The 24,964-nt window shown below is 38.7% G+C and overlaps 1 protein-coding gene across 1 annotated transcript in view; it reads left to right on the top strand.

Annotated features, from left to right (window-relative positions):
- Positions 1–24,964, top strand: part of spen (spen family transcriptional repressor) — a 37,679-nt gene that overhangs the window by 9,807 nt on the left and 2,908 nt on the right. The window contains exons 4-13 of the mRNA XM_073823102.1: positions 14,232–14,392; positions 14,524–14,724; positions 14,820–14,971; positions 15,058–15,183; positions 15,356–15,469; positions 15,593–15,706; positions 15,786–15,886; positions 15,976–23,626; positions 23,710–24,057; positions 24,151–24,345. Of these exons, the coding sequence (XP_073679203.1) occupies positions 14,232–14,392; positions 14,524–14,724; positions 14,820–14,971; positions 15,058–15,183; positions 15,356–15,469; positions 15,593–15,706; positions 15,786–15,886; positions 15,976–23,626; positions 23,710–24,057; positions 24,151–24,345 (9,163 nt within the window). The remainder of the gene's footprint in view (positions 1–14,231; positions 14,393–14,523; positions 14,725–14,819; positions 14,972–15,057; positions 15,184–15,355; positions 15,470–15,592; positions 15,707–15,785; positions 15,887–15,975; positions 23,627–23,709; positions 24,058–24,150; positions 24,346–24,964) is intronic.

Here is a 24,964-nt window from a genome sequence, read left to right as displayed (position 1 = left end):
TGATTTCATGAAGGGAACAAGCGGTGTATCCAAAACAAAACGAACAGAGGGCAAACGTGGAGCAGCGAGGAGGTAAAGTGCCTTTTAAAGAGCTTTTGTGTTTGCAGGTGGTGAAAATAAAATCATAAAATCACGCAACAATAAGCACGTAAACAATCAGCAGACCCGCAGCGCCGCTTTAAGTCGAACGTACCTGTTCAGTGAGTTCTGTCACAAAATATAAGTCATTTAACCTGAACAATCAGGTTGTGAACATATTATTATGCCTTTAGGTTCAGTATCTTTAAGGGCTCTATGCTTGCTTTACTTTTTAGGAGCAATTGTGCTCCTAACTTAAAGGGGTCATCGGATGCCCATTTTCCACAAGTTCATATGATTCTTTAGGGTCTTAATAAAAAAAATCTCTAATATACTTTGGTTAAAAATTCTCAATAGTTGTGTAAAAAAACACCCTTTTACCTTGTCAAAATCACATGGGCCCTTTAAATGCAAATGAGCTGTGCTCGCCCCACCCCTCTCTGCTGAGGGATTACGAGCTGTAATGTTTACTTTAGCCGCATTTAGCCAAGTTTAGCTGCGTTTATCTGCGAAACTTGCCAACAAGCACGAAAAAAGAAAAGAAAGGCCATTTGCAAAGATGCATAAAAAACCCTCATACTCACATCTGCTGTGGGTGAAGCTGCATCACGAGTGATTCACACAAACATAGATGCATATGTAGATCGGGATCGACGCTTTTCTTTTAAAAATGAAAGTAACGTTGTCCTCTGCCTCTTAAGCGGCTCAGATGTCTGAAGTAAATGATTACTGCTATGTTCATTATTACATCCAACAACAGAACACCTTAGTCGCTCAATTAGAGTCTTCCTCTGCACCTAAGTCGACACAATGGCAATCGTATTCGGACTGTTTCAGCTTGGTTAGGGCGGGTCTAAGGTAAGACGCTCATGCCAATCAACTTTGTTTCGTCACAACGACAAGAAGCTGAGAATGACCTGATTTTAAAAAGGGGATATTACTTTTAAAGATTAAAAAAATACCACTAATGTTCAAACAACATGTAAAAGTTAGTTTTGCATCCGATGACCCCATTAAAAAATTTAGGACCACAGTCAAAATTTCAGGAGCACGTTCTAAACCATAATCAAAAAATCTGATAAAAAATTAGGCTTCCAATTACGAGGGCAATTTTGTTTTTACCTTTGTAATGGCATTTTTAAAAGTACTTTATTAAAAGTATATAATCTTTTGTCAAAATTTAAAAATATATATGTTTTAAGCTTTTTAAACAATTCTAATTAACACAACAGAATAAAAACAGGTAGGATAAGAATAAGTTAACAATCAAATGAAATCAGTATTAACAAAATTTATTTGTACTACAGAGGTAGCACAGAAGAACACAAAAGTGGCTTGTAGGTGTATTTTCATATGTTTAATGAGGCTCAGAGGTGGCATGAGTGCAATCAAATTAATAAATTCATTAATGTTTTAAATATAAAATTTTGAATACAAAAATTTTAACTGATTTAAATAATTGAAAATGTACTTTTAAAAATTTAACTAAATCTGCCAGTAGGTGACGGCAAGTCACTGATTTAATTACTGAAACATATTCATTTGATTCGTTCAAACTAGGGATGCTCATATTGACCGTTTAACCGTTAACCGACAGTAAGAATTTTAACCGATTATTACTATCAGTTAAACGGTTTAAAAGGGTTTTTTTCTATTCTTTTTTTTTTTTTTTTTTTTTAACGTTTGCTGCATGGTGAAAGAAATAATGCTATTTGTAAGTTATCTGTTTACTCAAGCGCGCGTGTCGACACATGCAGTGTGGCTGTACAGACATATTTCGCTTCACCTTTACTTAGTAAACTGATGTAGTATATGCAACTCAATGGCAAGAGGCGATATTGGATTATTAGAGAGAGAATCCGTGAGTGAATGTATTCAAATTCTGAATTAATTATAGTCTAGAAAGTGCGCAACAGGCGCTCCCATTACAATCACTGGAAAGCTATCACTCATCCTAGAGTAATTCATCACAATCTCATAAAGTTATTAAAAAGTAATAAAATAACCTTTACACTGCACAAGTAATCTCTTATTTATGTAATGCCAACACTTTCTTTGTTTTAATAAGAGAGTTCGCGAAAGTGTAGAAATCAGTAAAACTGAAACCGGCACTTTGGTTGGTGAGTGGATTGCAACATAGCCTCCTCTGATTGGCCACTGATCATCAAATCAACATACATGTCTGTGATTGGCTATTGCTGAACGCTGTAAAACACGCGCTCTTCCACACGCATATGACAGTGGATGGAAGTCCCGAACCGCAAATTGAAAGGGTTTTTGTGATGGTGTTTTTTTCGCGGATCTAAGAGTTAACAGGCAGCGGTCCTGCCTATCCGTACAGCATGTGGACATGTTAAAAACTAGGCACACTGAGGTATTGGCTGGCCTGCTATATATTTTTATGTCCGACGAGAAGAATAAGACCGGTACAGTTCTTCAAAGCGCATAAAAGGATTCAGTGTGTTTTAGTTTGTCATCTTAATTAGGTAGTTATTTAATTTATACATATTTAGTGTAGGCCTATTTATATTATTATTATTTTTTTCCATTCAGATTTTCTCTGTTCTCAGAACCGCTGCTGATGCGTGATAATTTGAGTATATGTCAATACAGTTTTTGTTGTTGCTCTGTATGCTGCTGTTTGCACGTTAAAATAAAACATTTGCTTGTATTTTTAATGTATCATCACAGATACTCGTGCATTCTATTTTTATTTTAAACTAATTTATTATTCAAATTTTATCAGTTAACGGTTAATGTTCGGATAACGAGCAGCGGTTGTCGGTCAGGGAAATTAACCGAAATGAGCATCCCTAGTTCAAACGGCAGATTCATTCAGGAATAAAGCAAGTAACTGTCTTTATGACTGGGAAATTGTATCATTTCATTTAAAAATGCATGTTAATTCATAAATGAAACACAGCTGTGTCTGAATGGAGATGCACAGCGGCTCAGTTGTGACTTGTTTCAGTCTATTTTAGATGACGAAATACAGCAAAATCAAGCAATAGTGTTATATTCAGTAGGGCTGGGAATCGATTCCGAGGCATTGGGAATCGAGAGTCAATTCCAAAGCTTCCATCAAAATCCCATGAAGGATCCCATCAGTTTAACAAAACGTATATATGGGTGCCTCTCAAACAGAAGGCTGCATACCACGAAGGCTTCATATCTCAGCTGCTAGTCAACAAACGTTGCTGAACGTCAATTCACGAAAATAAACTGAATGAAAGCGAGTCATTACTCAGCTTGTCTGAGTTTGAGGATGCAGCCTTCCATTTGAGAAGCACCCATTAATTTGCCTCTTGCTCGCTAATAGTTATTAGAAGTCTGATTTGTTTCCACGAAAAAGTTCGTTCAGATAACTAGATCGTTTTAATGAACCAGTTCAAAAAACAATTCAATTTCGAGCACTGCACGACAGAATAGATCGTGACTTGATCGAGGGTCTTGATCTTATTTGCATCTTAAATAAGTGCTATTTTTTAACTTTTCTATCAGCCAATGGTAATTCTGAAAGAAAACGAAGAGAGCACATATCAGTGGCCGAGAGCACATCTGATTGACAGCTAAGCCTCAAGCTCTTATATCAGTGTTGTTGTTACAGTTCTGTTTATTTTGTTTCAGTGTATAGTTTGCTAATTTGTGCAAAGCATACTGTTAAAGTAAACATCATTCAGCTGAACTGTGGACTTGTATTTTAGACACTTCATGTCTTGTTTTATTCATGCAATAAATGCATGTCCACTGCTGAGCTGCAAAAAATCAGTCAGAGCTACAGAAAAATCTTTTTTTATTTTTTTTTTTTACAAATGAAGCTTCATATTATGAGAAGGCTACGTTCTAGGACCTTTATATCCTGCAGTCATTGCGAAATTAGCTTCCTCCAATCTAAAAAACAAGAATCGAAAACAAAAGTGAGGAATCGATTCTTGGAATTGAATCCAATCAATGCCAAAACCAGGAATCGAAAATTTCGTAATCGAACAGTCCTAATAGTCAGAAAATGCAAGTCACTTAATAATAACTTATTGTTTAGTTAACTGTTGTATTAAATCAACATCTCATTTACAAACTCCCTTAAAAATTATTAAAAGCTGTCACTCATCTTAATTCATCAACGAAGCTCTCTACACTGCACAATAAATCTATTAAATTATTTACACTATCTCTACACTTTGTTTATGAAAGGATTCGGGAGATATGTCTGTGATACATTACTCAAAAACACGTAGAAACCTTTGAAGCTCCCCTGAGCACAAACACAAATATGCTGATCGGGTCAGTCGCACATGGTGCTCCTAAATATCTTTTTATAGTCGCACGCAGTAGTTTGCGACTGAAATGGTTGCACTGTCTCTTGGTTCACTCTCAAAAATGCCAGTGTGAACGCTTAGCAGACCAGGACCAAATGTATCATTTTCCTTTTTGGTCCGGACCAAATGAACCAGATGAACTGAACTACAAGTGTGAACACACTTAAGGTATTTTTGATGAAATCTGAGAGCTTTCTGACCCTGCATAGACAGCAACGGTACTGACACGTTCAAGGCCCAGAAAGATAGCAAGGACATCATTAAAATAGTCCATGTGACATCAGTGATTTAACCTGAATTTTATGACGCTGCGAGAATACTTTTTATGTGCAAAGAAAACAAAAATAACGACTTTATTCAACAATTTCTTCTCTTTCATGTCAGTCTTTGCTGCTTGTTCACGAGAGTATCACGAGATATGCATGTAGTGCTGCTGACACAGGAGCCGGCGTCCTGACGTAGAACGTCCATCTCTTTTAGTTCAGCGTTTATATATTCTGGTTCAAATAACTAAGGCTGAAGAAAAAAAATTTGCAAGTCATCCTTTGCAGGGGTGTAGACTCATTCTACCAAGTGGTCGCTCTTTTGGGGCTAACTTTCTCAGTTGGCACACAATTTGATCTTTTTTTTTTTTGGCCACAAAATGGGATTAATCAATGCATGCTGATGAACTTTTATCATAGGTTATAGCTATATGGTAACATAAGTGGTTAACATTCAACCCTTCTTTTTCATCAGTGGTATTATTTGTAATTTAAATTTTGCGACTGGGAGTTCCTCTTTTGCCGGGCTTTCGATGCTTTCCCTTTCAAATTCACAATCTTGTCGTCACATTTTACAAGAAAAGATAATTGTCTGTTTTGCTTACATCTATACACCTTTTACCTTTTAAGACTAAAACAAAAGTTGGGTTCATTGTTATTCTTAATTAAAAAGCACAACAACAACAAACAGTAGGCTACAATGACAAACTACCGTACATAACATTTATTAACAAAAATAAGATTAAGCATGGCATACACCACATGCTGTATTATATACCAACTAATAAATTACAGAACGTTTAGCAAACACTGAGGAATCAATTAAATGAATAAAAAATTAACAGAAATCCTCCATAGTGTAACTTGAGCTAAACAAGCTTTCCAAAATGAACACAAAAAGAAAAGTAAATCTAAACTTGCTGTCGGTGACGGTGCTTGCATGTTTTTTTTTCCCCACAAGAGTACTAACCTTGTCTGGTTTAAGAAGCAATCTTTTACTTTACTTGAGCTTGAAAACCAAATCCTCCACCTGCCATCGTTTCCTCAATATTCACATCATTTTTGCCGCACGCCGCGCATATCTTCGTGCACGTGCTGACACGGCAAGTATAAACCAGGCTCTACACCCGAAGTGCTTGCATTGAAAGCACCTCTCTTCACGTGATCAATAAAATCTGAATTCTGCTACAATGTGCCGCGTCTCTGCAGTATGCGCTGTATGGAGCAGATGCTTTGGAGCAGTGTCAAATTCTAACTCGCACATCCTCAAAAATTTTTTTTGCAAATGCAACCATTTAAGTCACAGTCTAGAGCCCTGCTCTCTATTTTGAAATTTTCACGAAGTTCAGTTTACGAAGACTGCCTTACATACAGTTTTCCTCTGCTTGTAAACAAGGCGCAGCACATTCTATGTTCTATGTTAGAAAAGTCTATAATAATATAGACACTTTTGCTGGAAAATGATGGAATGCAATGCAAAACATTTGTTTGTAGTTTCTAACACATTATAACAGAGCTTTCAAGGCTACCACAAGTCACTTCTGCAATTTTGACAAAACCTTATCTGTTAGCCAGCTAGATAGCATTATCTTTCTAAAAAATCAACAGAATGTGCAACAGCACTGCAGATTACATCACAGAAAATCAAACATTTAAGTTTGCAAGGCATAAAAATAAAAGATCTACGAGTGTAATTTTCAGTGCCAAGTGTCTGTCCTGTCAACTGGCCCAAAACCATTATTGCTGAGCCACGTTTGTGCAATTTTTTAGTACTTTAACTGCAGTGTTGCACTTATGTACCAAATTCTTATGTGCTGTATAAAATATGCATCCTAAATTAATATGCATGGGTGAGTAAACAATTTGTAGGTTGTGGCTCTGTGACACTATTAGACATTGCTTTGTTTAAGCATCTTGACCAGCAACTTTGGTTCAACCAGTAGTGTGAGTTTGAGTCAGGACTTTGTTTGTTTGATGTAAGTTTCGGCAACCCATTTAAAAAGTAGCACAGAAATTACATAAGTTTAAACATTTTTAGCATGTTAATGCTTCAAACCAAAAAGGATCTTTTAGTACAGCCATTGATTACCCCCTGTAAATTCATCATAGCATACTTCTCAGTTGCTAAGTTGTTGATCTTTGGACTCAATCCACATGCTCATGTAATGGCATGTGATAGCTTTGTTTTTGGTGGTCTTGGTGATCCCCTAGGTTTTTTTAAGTTGTCAGTAACAATGGATACTGATTACAAATTAGGTAGTTAATCAGTCAGAGTAAACATGCGTTTGTTGTTGTTCATCATTGCTCATCACCCAGTCAACCTTTACTGTTTTTAAATATGATTGTTGCCTTTTCTTTTTGTATTAAGTTTTCACTGTATGCTAAAAGACACCAGAGATGTTTTTAAAAGTTTTTTCCACTTACAATGAAGAATATTGATCTGTTGATGAACTTTCTACTAAATTTATTAAAGCTCTTATTAGTATTCACCCATTTCAAGTCAGTATTTAGTAGATGGTCTGTGTGGGAAGGTCTCTCTCACATGTGGCCACCAAAATCTTCCACCAAAACTGATCAAGCTCAGCAGATTACATAAAGATTGTTAGTGGACGGTGACCCAGTGTTTGAGGACAACTTGTTCTACAGTAGGTAGATTATAGCTGTGCCACCCTTTTTCCAATTCTTTTTCCAATTATTGATTTAACTCGACTAACTTTTTATTTAACTTTAACCTTTACTTGTGTTATAATACATTAAGTAGATGATTGTGTTGTACTTCAATCAAACCTCTCAACCATACTGGTTATGTCCACTTAACTATTTAAGTCACTTCTAAATCAAACTGCACTAATGATAAATATTCATGATCATATTCAATATTTAATATTCATTTTTGTAGACATTAAAAAAAAAGAACTTCACTATAACGTCTGACATTAAAATAAGTCTGACCCATTTCTGCTGATTCTGTGCTGTACAGCACCAAAACTTGAAAAAGTCCAAGGGAGGGAATACTTTTTATATGATGTTTTTTTTTTTCTCTCTCTCTCATTCCTGACCCAGTTGCAGATTTGGCTTCGAGCACTTTGAGTCGGCATATTGGGATGCCCTGGAGCGGATGTGTGTGTAGGCCATAACAGCTTTGGTCAAGCATTTCCCCCAGCAGGTTTTAGACTGTAAATTTATCTTGTGGGAATCTCTTTTTATCCATAAATTTTAAAATGTAGGAAATGTTTCACCACAAAAAAGCATATCTGAAAGACGGAGACCTTATTTCTTGTGTAGATGTATTGATCTAATAATCAATCCATTCATTGTTTTAAAGGGTTAGTTCACCCAAAGATGAAAATTCTGTCATTAATTACTCACCCTCATGTTGTTCCAAACCTGTTTTAATTTATCTCTAAGAACACAAATTAAGCTACTTTTGATGAAATCCGAGAGCTTTCTGACCCTCCATAGACAGCAAGGGTCTTTCCACGTTCAAGGTCCAGAAAGGTAATGAGCAACATCAACAAAATACACGGTTACGGTTCAACTGTAATTTTATGAAGCTACGAGAATACCTTTTCTGCGCAAAAAAAACTCCCAAAATAACTCTGTAATTCTAGGATGACGCAGAGGAGAAGAATTGTTAAATAAATTCATTATTTTGAGTTTTTTGCGCACAAAAAGTACTCGTAGCTTCATAAAATTACGGTTGAACCACTGATGTCACATGGATTATTTTATCAATGTTCCTAGCATTCTGGACCTTGAACTTGAAAGGACCCTTGCTGTCTATTGACAAAAGTATCTTAATTTGTGTTACAAAGCTAAATGAAGGTCTTAGGGGTTTGGAACGACATGAGGCTGAGCAATTAATGACAGAATTTTCATTTTTGGGTGAACTATCCCTTTAATATTTGGTTCTTTTTTTTTTTTTTTTTTTTTACTTGGACACCTTTACTTGTATTTATGGACAACATTAATACAGCCTGGTGAATCACTTGCATGTGATCACTAAATAGCTTGGTGAAACTTAAATTCATAGACTTCTTGGCCTGCTTTTCTGTGCTGTTGACTCTGCATAACCAGGAAATACTGTTTTGAAATGGTGAAAAACAAACACGTGGATTATGTGCTTTCTCTGTAAATCATTACCAGTTACAGGAAGTAATTGGAAACCAGTTTTAACAACAATGACATCATACTTAAATGGTCCTAATGTCAAGAAAGTTGTTTATATAATTTTTAGGATTTTCAGCTTAGCTGTTTATTAAAGTCCATGTTTGTCACACCACAGAAAGATGTGTTATTAACCACCCAGCTAAATTTGAATAATAAAAAGTGCCAAGTTAATAAAATAAGGTATCAAAATCTTGAAAAAATAAGCAGTATTCTCTGACTTCAAACTCTGCACTCGCAGAAAAGCTTCCACCTCTCTCAACTGTCAAATACAAATACATTTAAATAAGGAGACCGAGCTTTGTAAAAGTGTGAATCTCTGATGCTAATGCACTCTAGTTGATAGGTGTGTTCGTCTTGAAGCGGCGCTGTGCAGAGAGCAGACAGCTTTTTATGCTTTGGAATTCTTGTGGTGCTTTGATACACTAGGGATGTAATGATATCAAAATCTCACAATACGATAGTATCATGATATGAAGTCTGTGATGCGATATTATTGTGATTTATTTTAAAAAAAATTTACATTTTAAAGTTAAATTATTTTGTCTAATGCACTTTGAGAGTTCAAAATGAAGAGTTCCAACTCATGTTCTTAACCAAGAAAACTTTAGAAAAAAATAAAAAGGTTAGTGAATTGACTTGTACCTGAACTTTAACCCCTTAGCACTACTTAAAGGAGTAGTTCACTTTCATAACAAAAATTTATAGATAATGTACTCACCCTCTGTCTTTCTTTCTTCAGTCGTAAGGAAATTATGTTTTTTGAATAAAACATTTCAGGATTTCTCTCCATATAATGGACTTCTATGGTGCCCCCAAATTTGAACTTCCAAAATGCAGCTTCAAAGGGCTCTAAACGATCATAGCCAAGGAAAAAAGGGTCTTATCTAGCAAAATGATGGGTTATTTAAAAAAAAAAAAAAAATTGTATACTTTTTTAACCTCAAAAAATAATAAAAAAGTATATAAGTTGTTTTTAGGAATTAACCAATCGTTTCGCTAGATAAGACCCCTCTTCCTCGGCTGGGATCATTTAGAGCCCTTTGAAGCTGCATTTAAACTGCATTTTGGAAGTTCAAACTCAGGGGCACCATAGAAGTCCATTATATGGGGAGAAATCCTGAAATGTTTTCCTCCAAAAACACCATTTCTTTACGACTGAAGAAAAAAAAAAAGACATGAACATCTTGGATGACAAGGGGGTGAGTATATTATCTGTAAATTCTTGTTCTGAAAGTGAACTACTCCTTTAATTGCAAAACGTTCCAGGGTGAAACGCTGGAAAGCTAAGGGGTTAAAGGGGACTCAACCCTCTTTTTATTTGTGGCATACTGTCTCAGTCTAAATTGCATTCACACTGGTGCTTTGAGAAGCCAAACAAATAATAATAACAATTTTATATTATTGTTATTCCTATGACAGTAAGCCATGTATTGTTAAACAATTGAACTGTAAAAGAAAAGAAAATGACAATAGGGAAGTTACAATACTTCTTTCCTAATTTCTACACTTGAAAGAGATACTTTGAATTTGGACTGCGGTAAGGTAACCTATTTAAACCGCTTGTTGTCAGCAATTTATACTGCACTTTTAAGCTTTTATTTTGACGGAAACAGCAGTAGAGCTTTTATTTTAAAGTAAACTCCAGCTTCAGTGAAAATAAAATAAAGCATAACATGCGCTAAACTCACAGCACATGCAATAAACGAGTTCACTGCATTCATTGTGAACTGAGCCATTCTCAGTCATAAAAAAACACTGGATCATGAGCTGATCGCCTGAATGAAGTGTGCACTTCCCTTTGAAACATAACGAAAACAGACTTGATGAAGGGATTAAGCCATATTCAGTTTTAGTTCATTTAACAGATACTGTGCCAAAGCATAATAGCCCAAAACAAAACTTTAAAGACCTTTTATGTTAGAAAAACAAGTTTTAGCATATTTTAAAAACTACACTTTTTGCCCTAAAGACCTATTGTTTCATATCGTCATGTGACCATGATAATATGGAGACAGTTTTGCTATCGCATTACCACAATATTGACTATACCGTTACGTCGCTTCAAGCTGATTTATAGTGTTAGTTGAGGGCCCAAGCTTGAGACACGATTTCAGACCAGCACAAAAAAAACCTGAACACAAAAAGGGTGCAAAACTGTTCAATCGTCTAACTCCACAATTCAGTACTACATAGTTCACAGTGTTTGTAACATGTTTTCAGCAATACATTTCTAACATCTATAATGTGTTTAGAAACAATTCTCTGAATTGCCTTTACACAGACTTTAATGGCAACTGTAGTGTTACAAGCTCAAAAGGCTTTTTCACACAATGTTTAGTGTGATAGACTGTTTTATTTGAAATAATTTCTAGAACAGCATGAACATTCGCATGCAGAACCAGCTGTCTTGTCTCTGTTTTCTTGCTGATGTTGTTTGATAAATACCAGATTTGAAGATGGTATTTTGAGGAAACTGAGGTCCTGTGCAACAAAAAATTCTTGCTTTTTCACCATTCAGCCATTTGCTGTTTCTTTAACACTCGTCTAAACAGACAAATCACATGCAAAACCGTATTTCTTGGTGTCAACAGGCCTTAAAACAGAGATGTCGACTGACCTAGTTGACGTTGCGTTCTTTCACTGCAATGCTGACCGGGCCAGACTCTGGCTACAGGCATTGGGTCAGCCATCAATGACTGATACTTCAGAACCATTTGTGTGCAGAATGCATTTTGAGAGAGATTGACAGGCGGCTCTGTGGCTTTAGGACATCAGCACAGATGTGAGATGTGGTACATTTGCATGCCATAAATTCTCTGGAGAGTGGACAAAGGTCATGTTAAACATCTTTTTCTGTGCATGTCTGTTGTGCTTTAAATGCCATTGCAAGGCCACACTGTTCCTCTCTAATGTCTTTTAAAACGATGTATGGCTAGAAAATGCATTTATCCTAGACGCAGCTGTTCCGTGTGCAGCAGCCACACAGCAAGGCAGGCAGAGACAAAGCTTGCAGCAGACAGATGAAAAGCAGTACCTAGCTTTCTTTGCTACCCTTTCACTAGCAGGAAACACTAAAATGTGCAAAATGTCCTTGGGATTGAATCCAAAAATGTCTGTTACCAATTTGTAATGTTGTTAAGCTAAACTAAGAAATTAAACTAAGACTAAATTTAGCGGAGAGGGTGAAAATTTTCTGGTCATTATGATTTTATTTTCGGCGCACCATAGTGATTAATAAACATGTTTTGTCTGCTAGAGCATGCACCAGACAACCGTTATTTAGCTGTAAACTGCAGGGTGGGCTTCCGTAGGAATTGAGTTCAGTCATATATTTATATTTGGTTGTTAACACGCAAGGAAATCTTGAGGGTGCATTTTAGTTTTTTGTGACTCAAGGAATCCTTTTTTGAATGCAGAGTTGGTTGTTTTATAAATAAAGAGCCATTGTGCATAAAAACAAAAAAAGAAGTCATATTGTTTTCCTATATGTTAGCAGTATTGTACGCTTCTTGAGGAGAAAATGCTGTAGGGGAATTTTAAGGAACAACGGCTGGTGTATTTTCACACTGCCCACTTGAACTCCCCCCACCCCCGTGAGATCCAGTTGGAACTGGAAATTTCTAGCCACTGCTGGCTCCCTGCCCACTCCCACAGGCCAGCCCCTATCAGCCGCACTTCTGAGAGCGAGAGCGAGTGAGAAAAGAGGGCAGTGCAAAGATGTAAACAGACAAAAGGAAAGCTGTGTATATGGCTGAATCATATTGAGGAAAGAAGCATCCACTGTAATGTCAAAGTGTCAGTGTTAGGCAGTCAAGATAGCAAGCAATTTAAATTTATAAGCGTAATGAAAGATGGATTTGTTAATATATGTATTTAATTATGATTATACTTAAAATCTAGTGCTTGGTTCTTTCTGTTCAGATTTTGAACATATTTTAGCTTTTCATGCAATCATTTGGTAGCTTGCACAATTGTTTTGCTCATCAGTGGCTATTTGGATATAAAGAGAAATAAGCATCAAGTCACTACTTGAAAATAACAAACGCCAGTGTAGTATTTATGTAGATTTAGTAAACCGCCTCATACAAATGAATGTCAGGTGTGCTTGCCAGAGTAGAGGAATTAGTTTTAGATTTCCACCTTTTTTTCCCTGTAATACTCGGTTGCAGAAGCCAAATAAAATAACCTAGCGAGTGTTGTAGATATTTTCATGGTCACTAAGAGGCACTGTTTCTTTTTTGCAACACAGATAGAATTTCTTTTTTGCAATAGTGCCTCTCTGAGGTGGGAAAATAAACTGCATGAATAAGCTGTATTGTTATATACAGTCAAATCAAAAATTGATCATAAACCTGATATAATATTTTTTTATTTTATTTTTTTTACTAGTAGGTGCGGGACACTATAGTTCATTTATGTAAGTGAGGATTTTAAAATAAAGTGAAAATTTAAATAAAACTTATTATACCCCAAAATTCTTTGTACAGTGACCCTGGACCACAAAAAACAGTCATAAATAGCACCGGTATATTTGTAGCAATAGCCAACAATACATTGTATGGGTCAAAATTATTGATTTTTCTTTTATGCTAAAAATCATTAGGATATTAAGTAAAGCTCATGTTCCTTGAAGATATTTTGTACATTTCCTACCGTAAATGTATCTCAACTTAATTTTTGATTTTTTTGCACCTTCAGATTCCAGATTTTAGTTGTATCTTGGCCAAATATTGTGCTATCGTAACATACATCAATGGAATGCTTATTTTTCCAGCTTTCGGATGATGTATATTTCCAAAAAATATCCGTTATGACTGGTTTTGTGGTCCAGGGTCACAATTGATTAAAAATTTGGGATCATAATATTAAGACACTTTGACCTGACCATGTTTTGCTTAAGTGTTTTTTCTTTAATTCCTAATGCAACCTTTTCACACCACAGACTGAACAAAATTAAGCATTGCTTGGTAACTGGTTAACAAAATATTGATAGTTGTGTAAATATATCATACTAACAGTTGTCTGAATTTCTGGTTGATTGTAATCCATTACATGCCTTTCTGTCAAAGTTACCTGACATTATCATGATGAATTTGTTCTGACACAGTTTAACTCTGAGTTCTTGTCATATTTTATTACCATTTTGTAAACTATAACAGATAAATGTTGAAAGTGTCTGAATAAATTTTGGTTTCACTGTACATTGTTTATTATATGTACTTTGGTAGTTATGTTTTTATAAAATACCTTCTGAGGCTATAAGATTTGCCTATGTTGTTATTTACTGATAATAGTCCTGTTCTGTCCAGCATTTTCATGGCACTATGTATTTGTTAGTGTTCACCTTTTGTTACAGTCTACATTCTAAGCATGTTTGTGTTTTTTTTTTCTTTTTCTCTCACAGTAGTGATTCCAGCAGCAGCTCCAGTGATCGGTCTCCAGCTAGATCTGTTCAGTCAGCAGCAGTACCTGCCCCTTCTGCCCAGCCCCTACCTTCACTGGACAAAGACGAACCTCGCAAAAGTTTTGGTATCAAAGTGCAAAACCTCCCTGTGCGCTCAACGGGTGAGGCTTTTATGAGTTTACGTCAAACAGTGAAACAAAAAACACATTGCCCAACTAATTTAAGCATTATCTTGTTGAGACAGCATCTACTAAAAGCATTAATCTAATTATGTTTTCCCTATCAATTTTAGATACAAGCCTGAAGGATGGTCTTTTCCATGAATTTAAGAAACATGGCAAAGTCACATCAGTTCAAATCCATGGTGCCTCTGAGGAACGATATGGATTAGTGTTCTTTCGTCAGCAAGAGGACCAAGAAAAAGCTCTAAGTGCATCTAAAGGGAAGCTGTTTTTTGGCATGCAAATTGATGTCACTGCTTGGCATGGCCCAGGTGGGTTGCTCGCATTTAGTACAGAATCCTTTGTTGTTATTCGATTTAGAAGTAGTGTTGGACCCAATGTTGTTCTCTAATCTATTGCTCAATAGAAACAGAGAGTGAGAATGAGTTCCGACCTTTGGATGAACGTATAGATGAGTTTCACCCCAAAGCTACAAGGACGTTATTCATAGGAAATTTGGAGAAAACCACAACCTACCATGACCTGCTTAACATATTTCAGCGTTTTGGAGAGATTGTTGTAAGTAGACTTTGAAAGCGTGTTTTTAAAAATGTTAAAGTCATTGTATAAACTTCACATTTATGTACATATTCTGTGTTTATTAGGATATCGATATAAAGAAGGTAAATGGTTCCCCACAATATGCCTTTCTCCAGTATTGTGACATAGCAAGTGTCTGCAAAGCAATTAAGAAAATGGATGGTGAATACCTTGGCAACAACAGGTTAAAGGTGAGGAGAGTTTTTTTGTGGTTATATATAGCTAACAGCCAATCCTCATTTAGTACAGCGAGGGAAAAATGTGTTTATCATTATTATTTTTTAATTGTACTCAATGGAATTAAAACCTATAAATTGCACAAAATATATCGGTTGACTTAATGTGAATCTTTCTTTTCTTCAGCTTGGTTTTGGCAAGAGTATGCCTACAACATGTGTATGGTTGGACGGCTTGTCCTCCAGTATTACCGAACAGTATCTCACAAGGCACTTTTGTCGTTATGGACATGTTGTAAAGGTGATTTTTTTACAATTTCATTATTAAAATGTATTTATTATTGTTTTGTACTCTTTTGTAACTAGAATAAATTGCATTTTGAAGTTTACTTGATTTCTTTATAAAAAATGTTTATTTATTCAGGTTGTGTTTGACCGACTAAAAGGAATGGCCCTCATCTTATATAATAATATAGAGTATGCGCAGGCTGCTGTCAAGGAAACAAAGGGTTGGAAAATTGGAGGAAATAAAATAAAGGTCTGTATTATAATAAGAATTGTACCACTAACAAACCCACTGTTTGTTTGTCTAAACTGTTCATTGAATTTGTTTGTAGGTTGACTTTGCCAACCAGGAAAGCCAGATGGCTTTTTACCGTTCAATGCAGGCATCTGGACAAGACATAAGAGATTTCTATGAAATCATAAATGAACGAAGGTGAGATGTTGTATGGTAACACCTTTCTTATTTTGTAGAATCACCCTGTCATATTTATTCATTTATTTATTTTTAATTTTTTTTGGCAGAGATGAGCGCCGGACGCCATATCATGAGTTCACAGCTGAACGGGCATACTATGAGAATGTGCGTACCCCAGGTTCCTACACAGAGGATCCACGTCGAAAATATCCTGCCAGAAGTCGAGAATTTTATTCAGAATGGGATCCTTATCAGGGGGATTACTATGACCCACGATACTATGATGATCCACGTGAATACAGGGATTATAGAGACCCATATGAGCAGGATATTCGGAAATACAGCTACTTACAAAGAGAGCGTGAAAGGGAAAGGGAGCGGTTTGAAACGGATCGTGAACGAGACCACGGTCGACGAACAATTGAACACAATCAAAGCCCATCCCATCCACGTCGTCCTGCTAGTCCTGCTGCCTCCCCATCCCTTTCTGAACGTCCTCCCAGTGACTCTGAACATCATGTTTACAGCCGCTCATCTGAGCGAAGTGGCAGCTGCAGCTCACTTTCTCCACCACGATTTGAAAGGCCAGATAAAATTCGTTTGGAAAGGCACAATAGGAGTGATAAACCAGAGAAAGACAAATCGCTTTTTGAGGCAGAGCGTGGAAATGGAGGAGAAAAAGACAGACGTGCTGGACGTAAGGAAAAAGGAGACAAGGACAGAACTGAAAAGCAAAAGCTGAGAAAATTAAAACTTGCATCTCCTACTGTTCCTTCATCAGAGCCAGACCTTGAACTTGACAGGGATACTAGCCCAGAGGCTAGCTTAATTATGCGAGGTAAATCCAGCAAATCATTGATCAAAGACAAAGACTACTCTGGAAAAGGAAAACTTGATCTGCCACCTTGTGTTGTCCAGCTGACAAGAGTAAAGGAGAAGGAAGGAAAGTTAATAGAAACTATTCTCAGCGAGAAGCAAAAAACAAAGGTTGGGAGTGACCCTGTTCGGTCTCCAACTACCCCACCCTCTGCTGATCACAAGAGTTTGCCTTTCCGTATAGAGACTCAGACTAGAGATTTCTTAAAGCATGGAAAACATCTCAAGGACAAAGGCGTGGCTAGTCAAGTTGAGGTTGTGGATAAAGAGGGCAAAGTGAAAAACAAAAAATACCTTGCGTTTGACACCAGCTCTTCTGTGGATCCCGACCGCTTGGCTGCACGAAAGAGGCGCTTTGAAGATACTTCTGGAAAGGCTGACAATTTAAGGAGGATGAGTCAGGATGAGGATGAAGGAAAGTTAAGGAGAATAATTGATGAATCATTGCTAAAAGACATTGATTATGATAAAAAGATGCAACGAAAAGAAGCGTATAAGAGAGAAAAAATTAAGCCAGATAGGGTGGTTACTGTTAGTACTACAAAAGAAGAGCTGGACACTGTCATGTCGGTAGGCCTCAGTCTAGACCTTCAGGCTCGACTTGGAGAACCAACTGAGGAGGCAACAGATCCCTTAGATAGCCTTGATCAAAAGACAGGTACTGCTGGAGCTCATAGTCAACCAAGTTTTGGTCTTGCAGTCTCTGATGATGGAAGTGTAGATATGGACTTTTCACGAGACCAAGAACCGCAGCACTTAACTAGCTACCACATACTCTCCTCAAGGCTAGAAAGAGATTCTGAAAGTAAAGAAAGGTTGCTCTCAGACATTGATCACTCGCAGAGTTGCAGAAAACAAATGGAGCAGAACCGGCGCCTACAGCAACAATTTCTAGAGTACGATAAATCTGATAAAACTGAAAGCACACCTAGCACTGACGCAGAGGACTTTGAACATCGAAGCCTTGTGCATGAGGTAGGAAAACCACCTCAAGATGTAACTGGCGACTCTCCACCCAGCAAGCGAAAGAAGTTAGGACCATTCGAATTTGATTTTGCCACTAAAAGTGAGCAAGATTATCAGAGGTTCAGACAGATAAATGATGAACCTGAAAGGAGGCTTGCCTCACTTCCAGGGACACCCTTTGCTGAGGATTCATCACAATTGCTGGAAAGAGAGCCAGATTCACCTGTGACAATGAATAAAAATTGCTTGCATTTTGATGTATCAAAATACAATATTGGCAACGCAGTGCACCGAAGGCTTTCGTCGCATGCAGAGATTTTGAAAGTGAAAACATCAGTGACAGAAGAGGAGTTCTGCTGGGAGAGCAATATTAGGCAGGGCACATTGAGAGGAGAAATGAGCTTCCCCACCAGCATTGTTAAACGGGAAAGTATCCGAAAACGTCCTGAACGTGAATTGGAACCTGGAGAGGTTCAATCAGACTCTGATGAAGATAGTGAAAGCAGACACCTAAAGCCAAACTCTTTCAAAAGAGAGCACGAAGAGAGGTTTTCAGATGTGAAGTCTTCTGAGTCACTTGAAAAGAATAAGTTCTATGAATTTGCATTGGATAAGACCATAACACCAGACACCAAAGCTTTGCTTGAGCGTGCTAAGTCCCTGTCTTCATCTAGGGAAGAAAATTGGTCTTTCCTTGGTCATGACTCAAAATTCAAAAGCTTTCGGAATAGCACAGACAAAGAGAAATCTGAACCCACTCCAAGGCCTATCCCTTCTTGGTACATGAAAAAAAAGAAAATTCGCTCTGATTCTGATGGAAAACTTGATGATAAAAAGGAAGATGCCAAGCCTAATGAACAAGAGCGACAAGAGCTCTTTGCTTCACGATTCCTACATAGCTCTATCTTCGAACAGGACTCAAGGCGACTTCAGCATCTTGAGCGGAAAAATAATGACCCTGAAGTTAGAGTCAGTAGAGATAGTATTACAAGTGATTCCCAAGGGGAACAGGCTGGAGCAGGAGGATCAGATCTCTCTCAAGAACCAAGAGTACTTTTTCATAGTCGCTTCTTAGAACTTCAAAGGGATAAGAACCAACAGCTGCTAGTTACAGAAAGAGTTAGTGTAACTGAGGAGGAGGAAGAAGAGGAGGAGGAAGAAAAGATTTTGGATGAAGAGTTTGGGCCATCCCCTAATGTATCAGAAATTTCCCAAGAATCAACAATTAGTCATATTCCAGCTACAACATCGCCAACGTCTTTGTCTAAAGTTTCAGAGACTTCTGTGCAGTATAAGCCAGTTTTTTTGCCCTCTACATTAGCAAACAAAGATGGTCCAGAAATAGTGAATGAGCAGTCAGAAGATGCTCCAGTAGATTCTTCTCCATCAATTACCTTAAAGGGGGAGGACACAGCTGTTCCAGTGAGTACTACGCCCACTGAACCAATGATAAAGGAAGATGTAACTGTCAAAGAGCCTAATGAAAAGCTGAGTGAGTCTTTAGGAATGGTAAAGCCAACTGTTGAACAGGATATTGATGTCAAACCTCCTACTCCTGGTGCATCTCTAAGTAATATTGAGCCAGAAAACGATCCTTTTCAGGCGTCTTCTCCATTATTTTCAAAGCCCAGTCAACCTCAAGAGATCGCAGAGCTTTCTGAAACAAAAACAGAACCTGTTAATGCTTCTCCTCACAAGGTTGCATCCCCACTGGATGTGGAGCTGCCAGAAACAGAACCTGAGGTTGAACAGGTACAGCCACCACGTAAACAACCCAAGAGTAAAAAGGTAAAAACGGTCTCACCAACACCAATCCCTCAGGTTGCTAATGAGAAACCAGCTACAAGAAAGAGCGAACGCATTGATAGAGAAAAGCTGAAAAGATCCCCCAGAGGAGACTCTACAAAACTAATTGCTGACTCCAAAAACACTGCAAAATCTCCTGTTCATGCAACAGATTCAGAGCAGGTCCACGAATCAAACACAAACCATGGCAAAACACGGCAGCGACGGAATGTGCGATCTGTTTATGCAACACCCTATGAGGATGAGGCTTCTCAACAACCAGGAAAGGAGATTACAGAACCTCCTCGTTCCACCCGTAAGCGCTGTAGTGATAAGGAGGCTGCAACACAACAGAACAAGAGAGGTCGTCCACCCAAGACTCGCAAAAGAGGCGATGATATGTCTCCATGTAAGGGAGATCAGACTAAAAATTCTGAGAGTGAAGAAACTGAAAATAAGGAGTCAACAAGTAGTGAAGAAATAACTAAAACTACAGAAACATGGCGCTCTCCACGATCCCAAAAGGGGCAGTCTTCCCCAATAAGAGCAGGACAAAGTAGGAAAACATTGAAACTGGACAAGGTTTCAGGTGGCCCAGAACCCATTCAGTCAGACACAGCAGCGGTTGATGTGTCACCTGCCCAGGATCACCAACCTGAATCCAAAGATGAAACTTTAATACAAGATGGACAATTATCACAAGATACCAAACAACATATATCTAAAAGAGAAAAGGGGCTTCCACATTCTGCTGAGGAAAAATCAACAGATAACGATATAGAAATCACTTCTGTAGAAAAAACACAGGCATTAGATCAGAAGAAAGTCAAGGCATCAAGGTCAACACGGAACAGCAAAATGATACTTGATGATAAGTCTATCAATGTTGTGGATACAGTTAAGGATGCCCTTCATTCAGGTGATAACAAAGCTGCAAGTTTGGAAGGTTCTTTGAAAACCAAAACTACACAGTTGGTAAAAGAAGACTCAAACCTCCCAGTTTACCACAAAGAGGGAGATGTTCATAGTTCTGAGGAAAAGGAGGAGTCTCTTTCAGAAATGGAGCCTCCTACTGATCCTGTAGCTGCTTTGCTTGCCCGTCAAATGGAACTGGAAAGGGCAGTGGAGAATATTTCAAGACTTACAGATGAACAGCCTCCAGCACCTTACAAAGAACCTCGTGCTGAACCAGTTACCCTAACTCCACCTGTTATAGTACAACCTGCAGATGATACAGAGGTCGAAAAGCCTGCCAATCCAGCAAGTGAAACTGAATTGGCTGCTGCAATTGATTCCATTACTGCTGAGGATATATCAGGTGATGCAGATGGATTCCCAGCTCCAACAACATACACAGCCCTCCTTCCCACACCAGAGACACTTGTTTTGCCAGTATCAAGTGAGGTTACTGAACCTGAGACAGACTTGTCTGTAAAGACCACTGGTGAATCTGAACGAGATAGCGTTGTGGTTCCAGATTCAAAATCTTCTCAAACAAGTAACACAGATACTTCACTCACAGAGTCTCCTCTGTCAGAGGCAGCCAAAAAAGGAGGAAGAGCACGGCCAAAAACACCAAAGAAATCCAGAGGTCGGAAGGTTTCTTTAAACAGAAAATTAGATATCACTGATGATACAGTGCTGGAACCTGAATCCACTGTAGTCAAACTTCCGGAATCTATCCCAGAAGAGATTCAGACTGCCAACCCTAAGGCAGCAACATCAGCAGCTGCAGCAGCTGTAGTTACTGTTGCTGCTGCGTGTAAACATGAAGCTACAGCTACAGTGACTTTAGACACACCAAAAGAGGCAGAGCAGCCTGCTGTTGACCAGCCTGAACCTCAAGAATCTGCCTTCCACTCTGGGAATAACAGTCCTTATTTACGGACACAACAGCCGTCTCCTGAACCAGTAGCACCTGCCCTTACGTCACCTTCAACTCGCCTGAACTCACCTGCATCATCCAAGACCCCTCTCGCGTCCCCCGAGTGGAACACTAGAACAGAGGAGAAAGGAATGCCACCTAAACAACAAGTTAGTGTGGCACTGTCTACACCAGGAGTTGGGGGACCCCCAGCAAATCCTCCCATGCCCCCCGACACAAAGGCCTCTGATATAGACCCAACCTCCAGCACATTGCGAAAGATTCTAATGGAACCAAAGTATGTATCTGCTTCAAATAGCAATGCAGTCCCAAGTATGCAGTTCACAACCACATTAGCAGATCCACGGATGTCTGATAATGAAAATTCAGTTGAGGCTGTGCTGCCTTTAAAGACCTCTCTACCTGAAGACAGACCTAGCCCTATAACTCAACTTGTACCCCGTACAGCACCACCACAGCCACCTCCTCTGCAACAATATGAGCCACCACAGATCCTAAAGGAAAAACTGGCTATAACTTGCACCGCTACTTCAGTCATTAGTCGGATCCCTATGCCCTTTGATTTTGAGGACACTCCTCGGATCTCGTTAAGCAACCGTAGCTCTGGAATGTCCCTACCCAAGCAGAAGTATCGTACAGGCTTGAATGAAAATAGCAGGTATCATGGACTTAACCCCTCTGATGATGGCGAACGTGTTGGGCGCCCTGTTGTTGAAAGCACACATTGTAATACAGGGTCAAGTACTGGTTTGAGGGTCAATACATCCGAAGGTGTGGTAGTTTTGAGTTATTCTGGGCAGAAGACAGAAGGACCACAGCGGATCATTGCTAAAATAAGCCAAATCCCACCAGCCAGTGCTGTAGATATAGAATTTCAGCAGTCTGTAACAAAATCACAGATAAAACAAGAACCACCATCTCACCCCTCTACCCCAAAAGGATCACAGACACCTACAGGTTATGGACACGCAGGGGTAGTATTAGCTGGCCAAACATTCAGTGCTCAGCCTGTTATTTCCTCAATTAATCAGGAAAGTCCTGGCTCTGAAAAATCTGAACCATCCTACCACACTGGTCCACAAGGAGGTTCTGTAAAAACCTTCCAACAATCCACAAGCCATCCTCAACTTCTGAGGTACGGTCAGTCAATTGCGCAGCAACAGCATATTAAGAAAAATGGTGCGGCTGAAATCATTTCAATGAAAGCTGATATGAAACCATCACAGGCCTTCAATGTTAAACCGGTTTTAAGCCCACACCACCCATCTTTGGCAGGCAATCACATTTTAAGTCCAAGTGCCCCACATGAAAGAGTAGTCTCACAACCCAAGCAAGATTCACATTCTCCAAGAGCATCATGTCATTCCACATCACCCTTTCAAAAAGTTTGCCCTCCTACCAGCTCGGTTGTTTTGGGACCAGCTGGTCCTATGTCTCAGTATGTGTCAAATATACACCATGCTGAGCAGTCAGTGATCATGCCGCCTCATAGTGTCACCCAGTCTATGCCCATAGGTCATTTATCCCAAGGAGACGTCAGAGCCAGTACTCCATCGTTATCTGGAATAGGTTATGGAATCCGTTCGGAAAACTTATTATCGCCTCGATCTGCACCTTCACAGCGCTCCACGACTCCCCAGCCTGCAGTGATCAGAGATGCTGTACTGAAGTCACATGCAGGTTCATCTGTTGATAGTCAAGTTGTTGGGACCAGCAATGATGATCTACAGAGTCTCCCTCAAGGACTTCGTAGAGCTTCTGCACCACAGTTACAACCGGACAGCATAGTAATGCAGCCCGAATTCAAAGGTCTGCATCGCAGGCAACTGTGTCTAGATCAGTACGCCAGAGATGTGCGTCTACTTGTGCACCAGCATTTGACTGACCATTCAGGTGTTGTCGAAAGTCGCCAAACTCGAACACCAGAGGCCATGCAGTCGTCTTCGCACATATCATCTGCTTCTTCTAAAGTCTCCCCTGTGGTAAAGAATGCTCCACAGTCTGTGAGGGATGCACCAAAAGCAATGGAACTTAAGATGTCACCCTCCCCTCACTCAGACAATAGGATAATAGGACACCCACCTGGCTCTGTGATGGTATCTCCTCAAGGAGTTCAACTGATTCATCCTGGGAATGCAAACTCCATGTCTGAATACTACAGAGAAATGCGTGGCTTCCATCCTCAGTATCCAAGTCATTCAGTAATTGGAATTAACTTGGCTAATCATGGAATTGCTGCGTCACAGGTAAGAGTTCGTTTTGTTCTCTACTCTCCTAATTTTTGTATTTGTTTACCTTGTCTTAATTTAAGATGTACCTTCTTTATCAGGTCTCACAAATTGATCATGGTCAGCGGCACAAGGTTCCCTCTGTCTCCTCCATTGAGTCTGTGGGAAGTTTCGGCGACTCAAAGCTTGACGGTTCTCACATTCGACACCCGAGCTCCATGGATTTGTCTCACATATCACGGGTTCAGAGTGAGACTGGCTCCCCCTCTTACACTTCTCCAGTGACTATAACACCCAAATTGGAGTTGCCTATTACTGTACAGAAGGGACCTCAAGGACCCATTTCAAACCAGATGAAACCTCCATCCTCAGTCAGTTCTCAGATGCGATCAGACTTCAAACTTGACCACATAGGACTTCGGTCCGTTGACATGGTGCAGTTGTTAACGGTTTGTAATATATTTATTTTTTTAAATTCCTTTAGAAGTTCAATGGAAACAATTCTTCAGGTTGTAACATAATTTTTGTCTTCCTTTAAGCAGAAATACCCAATTATTTGGCAAGGTCACCTGGCACTTAAGAATGACACTGCAGCAGTACAGCTTCACTTTGTGTCTGGTAACAATGTCCTGGCTCACCGTTCACTGCCACCACCAGAAGGAGGTGCCTTTCTTCGGATTGCCCAGAGAATGCGCTTAGAGGCCTCACAACTTGAGGGAGTTGCAAGACGTATGACTGTAAGCATCCTGTCTACCTTTTATAGCACATATCACATTAAATCTAACTTATCCATATCTATTAAAGTATAACAGCGTTTTAGTGGCACGTAAATTATTTTAGAAATGTTTCGAGAATTAATTTGTAGCAATTAAAGTTAGCCTATAATATTATGAGAGTATAGCCTGCACATGCAAATGGCCCAGATTGGGAGCACCGGGAGAAGTTGCCAAGCCACCGGAATTTATTTGAATATATGTAGGATTATAGGCAGAAATCCTACCATGTGTTATACTCGCAGGGACAGTATGCTTAGAAATAATATTTCACGTCTTAGATTTCATTCATTAGGCCTATTTGTAGTGTGCCAGCCAATAATAGCAATAAGCTTTGACTTTGGAAAGCTGAGACTTTGGAATTTCTCCCAGTGATCCCAATCAGGGCCCATGCATGCGCAAAAGTCTTGAATATACTCTCAAAATATTATAACTTTAATCTCGTAATTGCTACGAATTAATTCTCGTAATACTGACTTTATTCTCAAAATTATTTTGACTTTATTTTCAAAACACTTTGACTTTATTCTTGTAATTTTGACTTTATTCTCTAAACATTTCAACTTTATTCCTGAAATATTAC

This window comes from Garra rufa, chromosome 18 (assembly GCF_049309525.1).
Source record: "Garra rufa chromosome 18, GarRuf1.0, whole genome shotgun sequence".
NCBI lineage: Eukaryota > Metazoa > Chordata > Actinopteri > Cypriniformes > Cyprinidae > Garra > Garra rufa.
The sequence above is the reverse complement of the archived record's forward strand: the minus strand, read 5'-3'. Positions and strand labels throughout refer to the sequence as shown.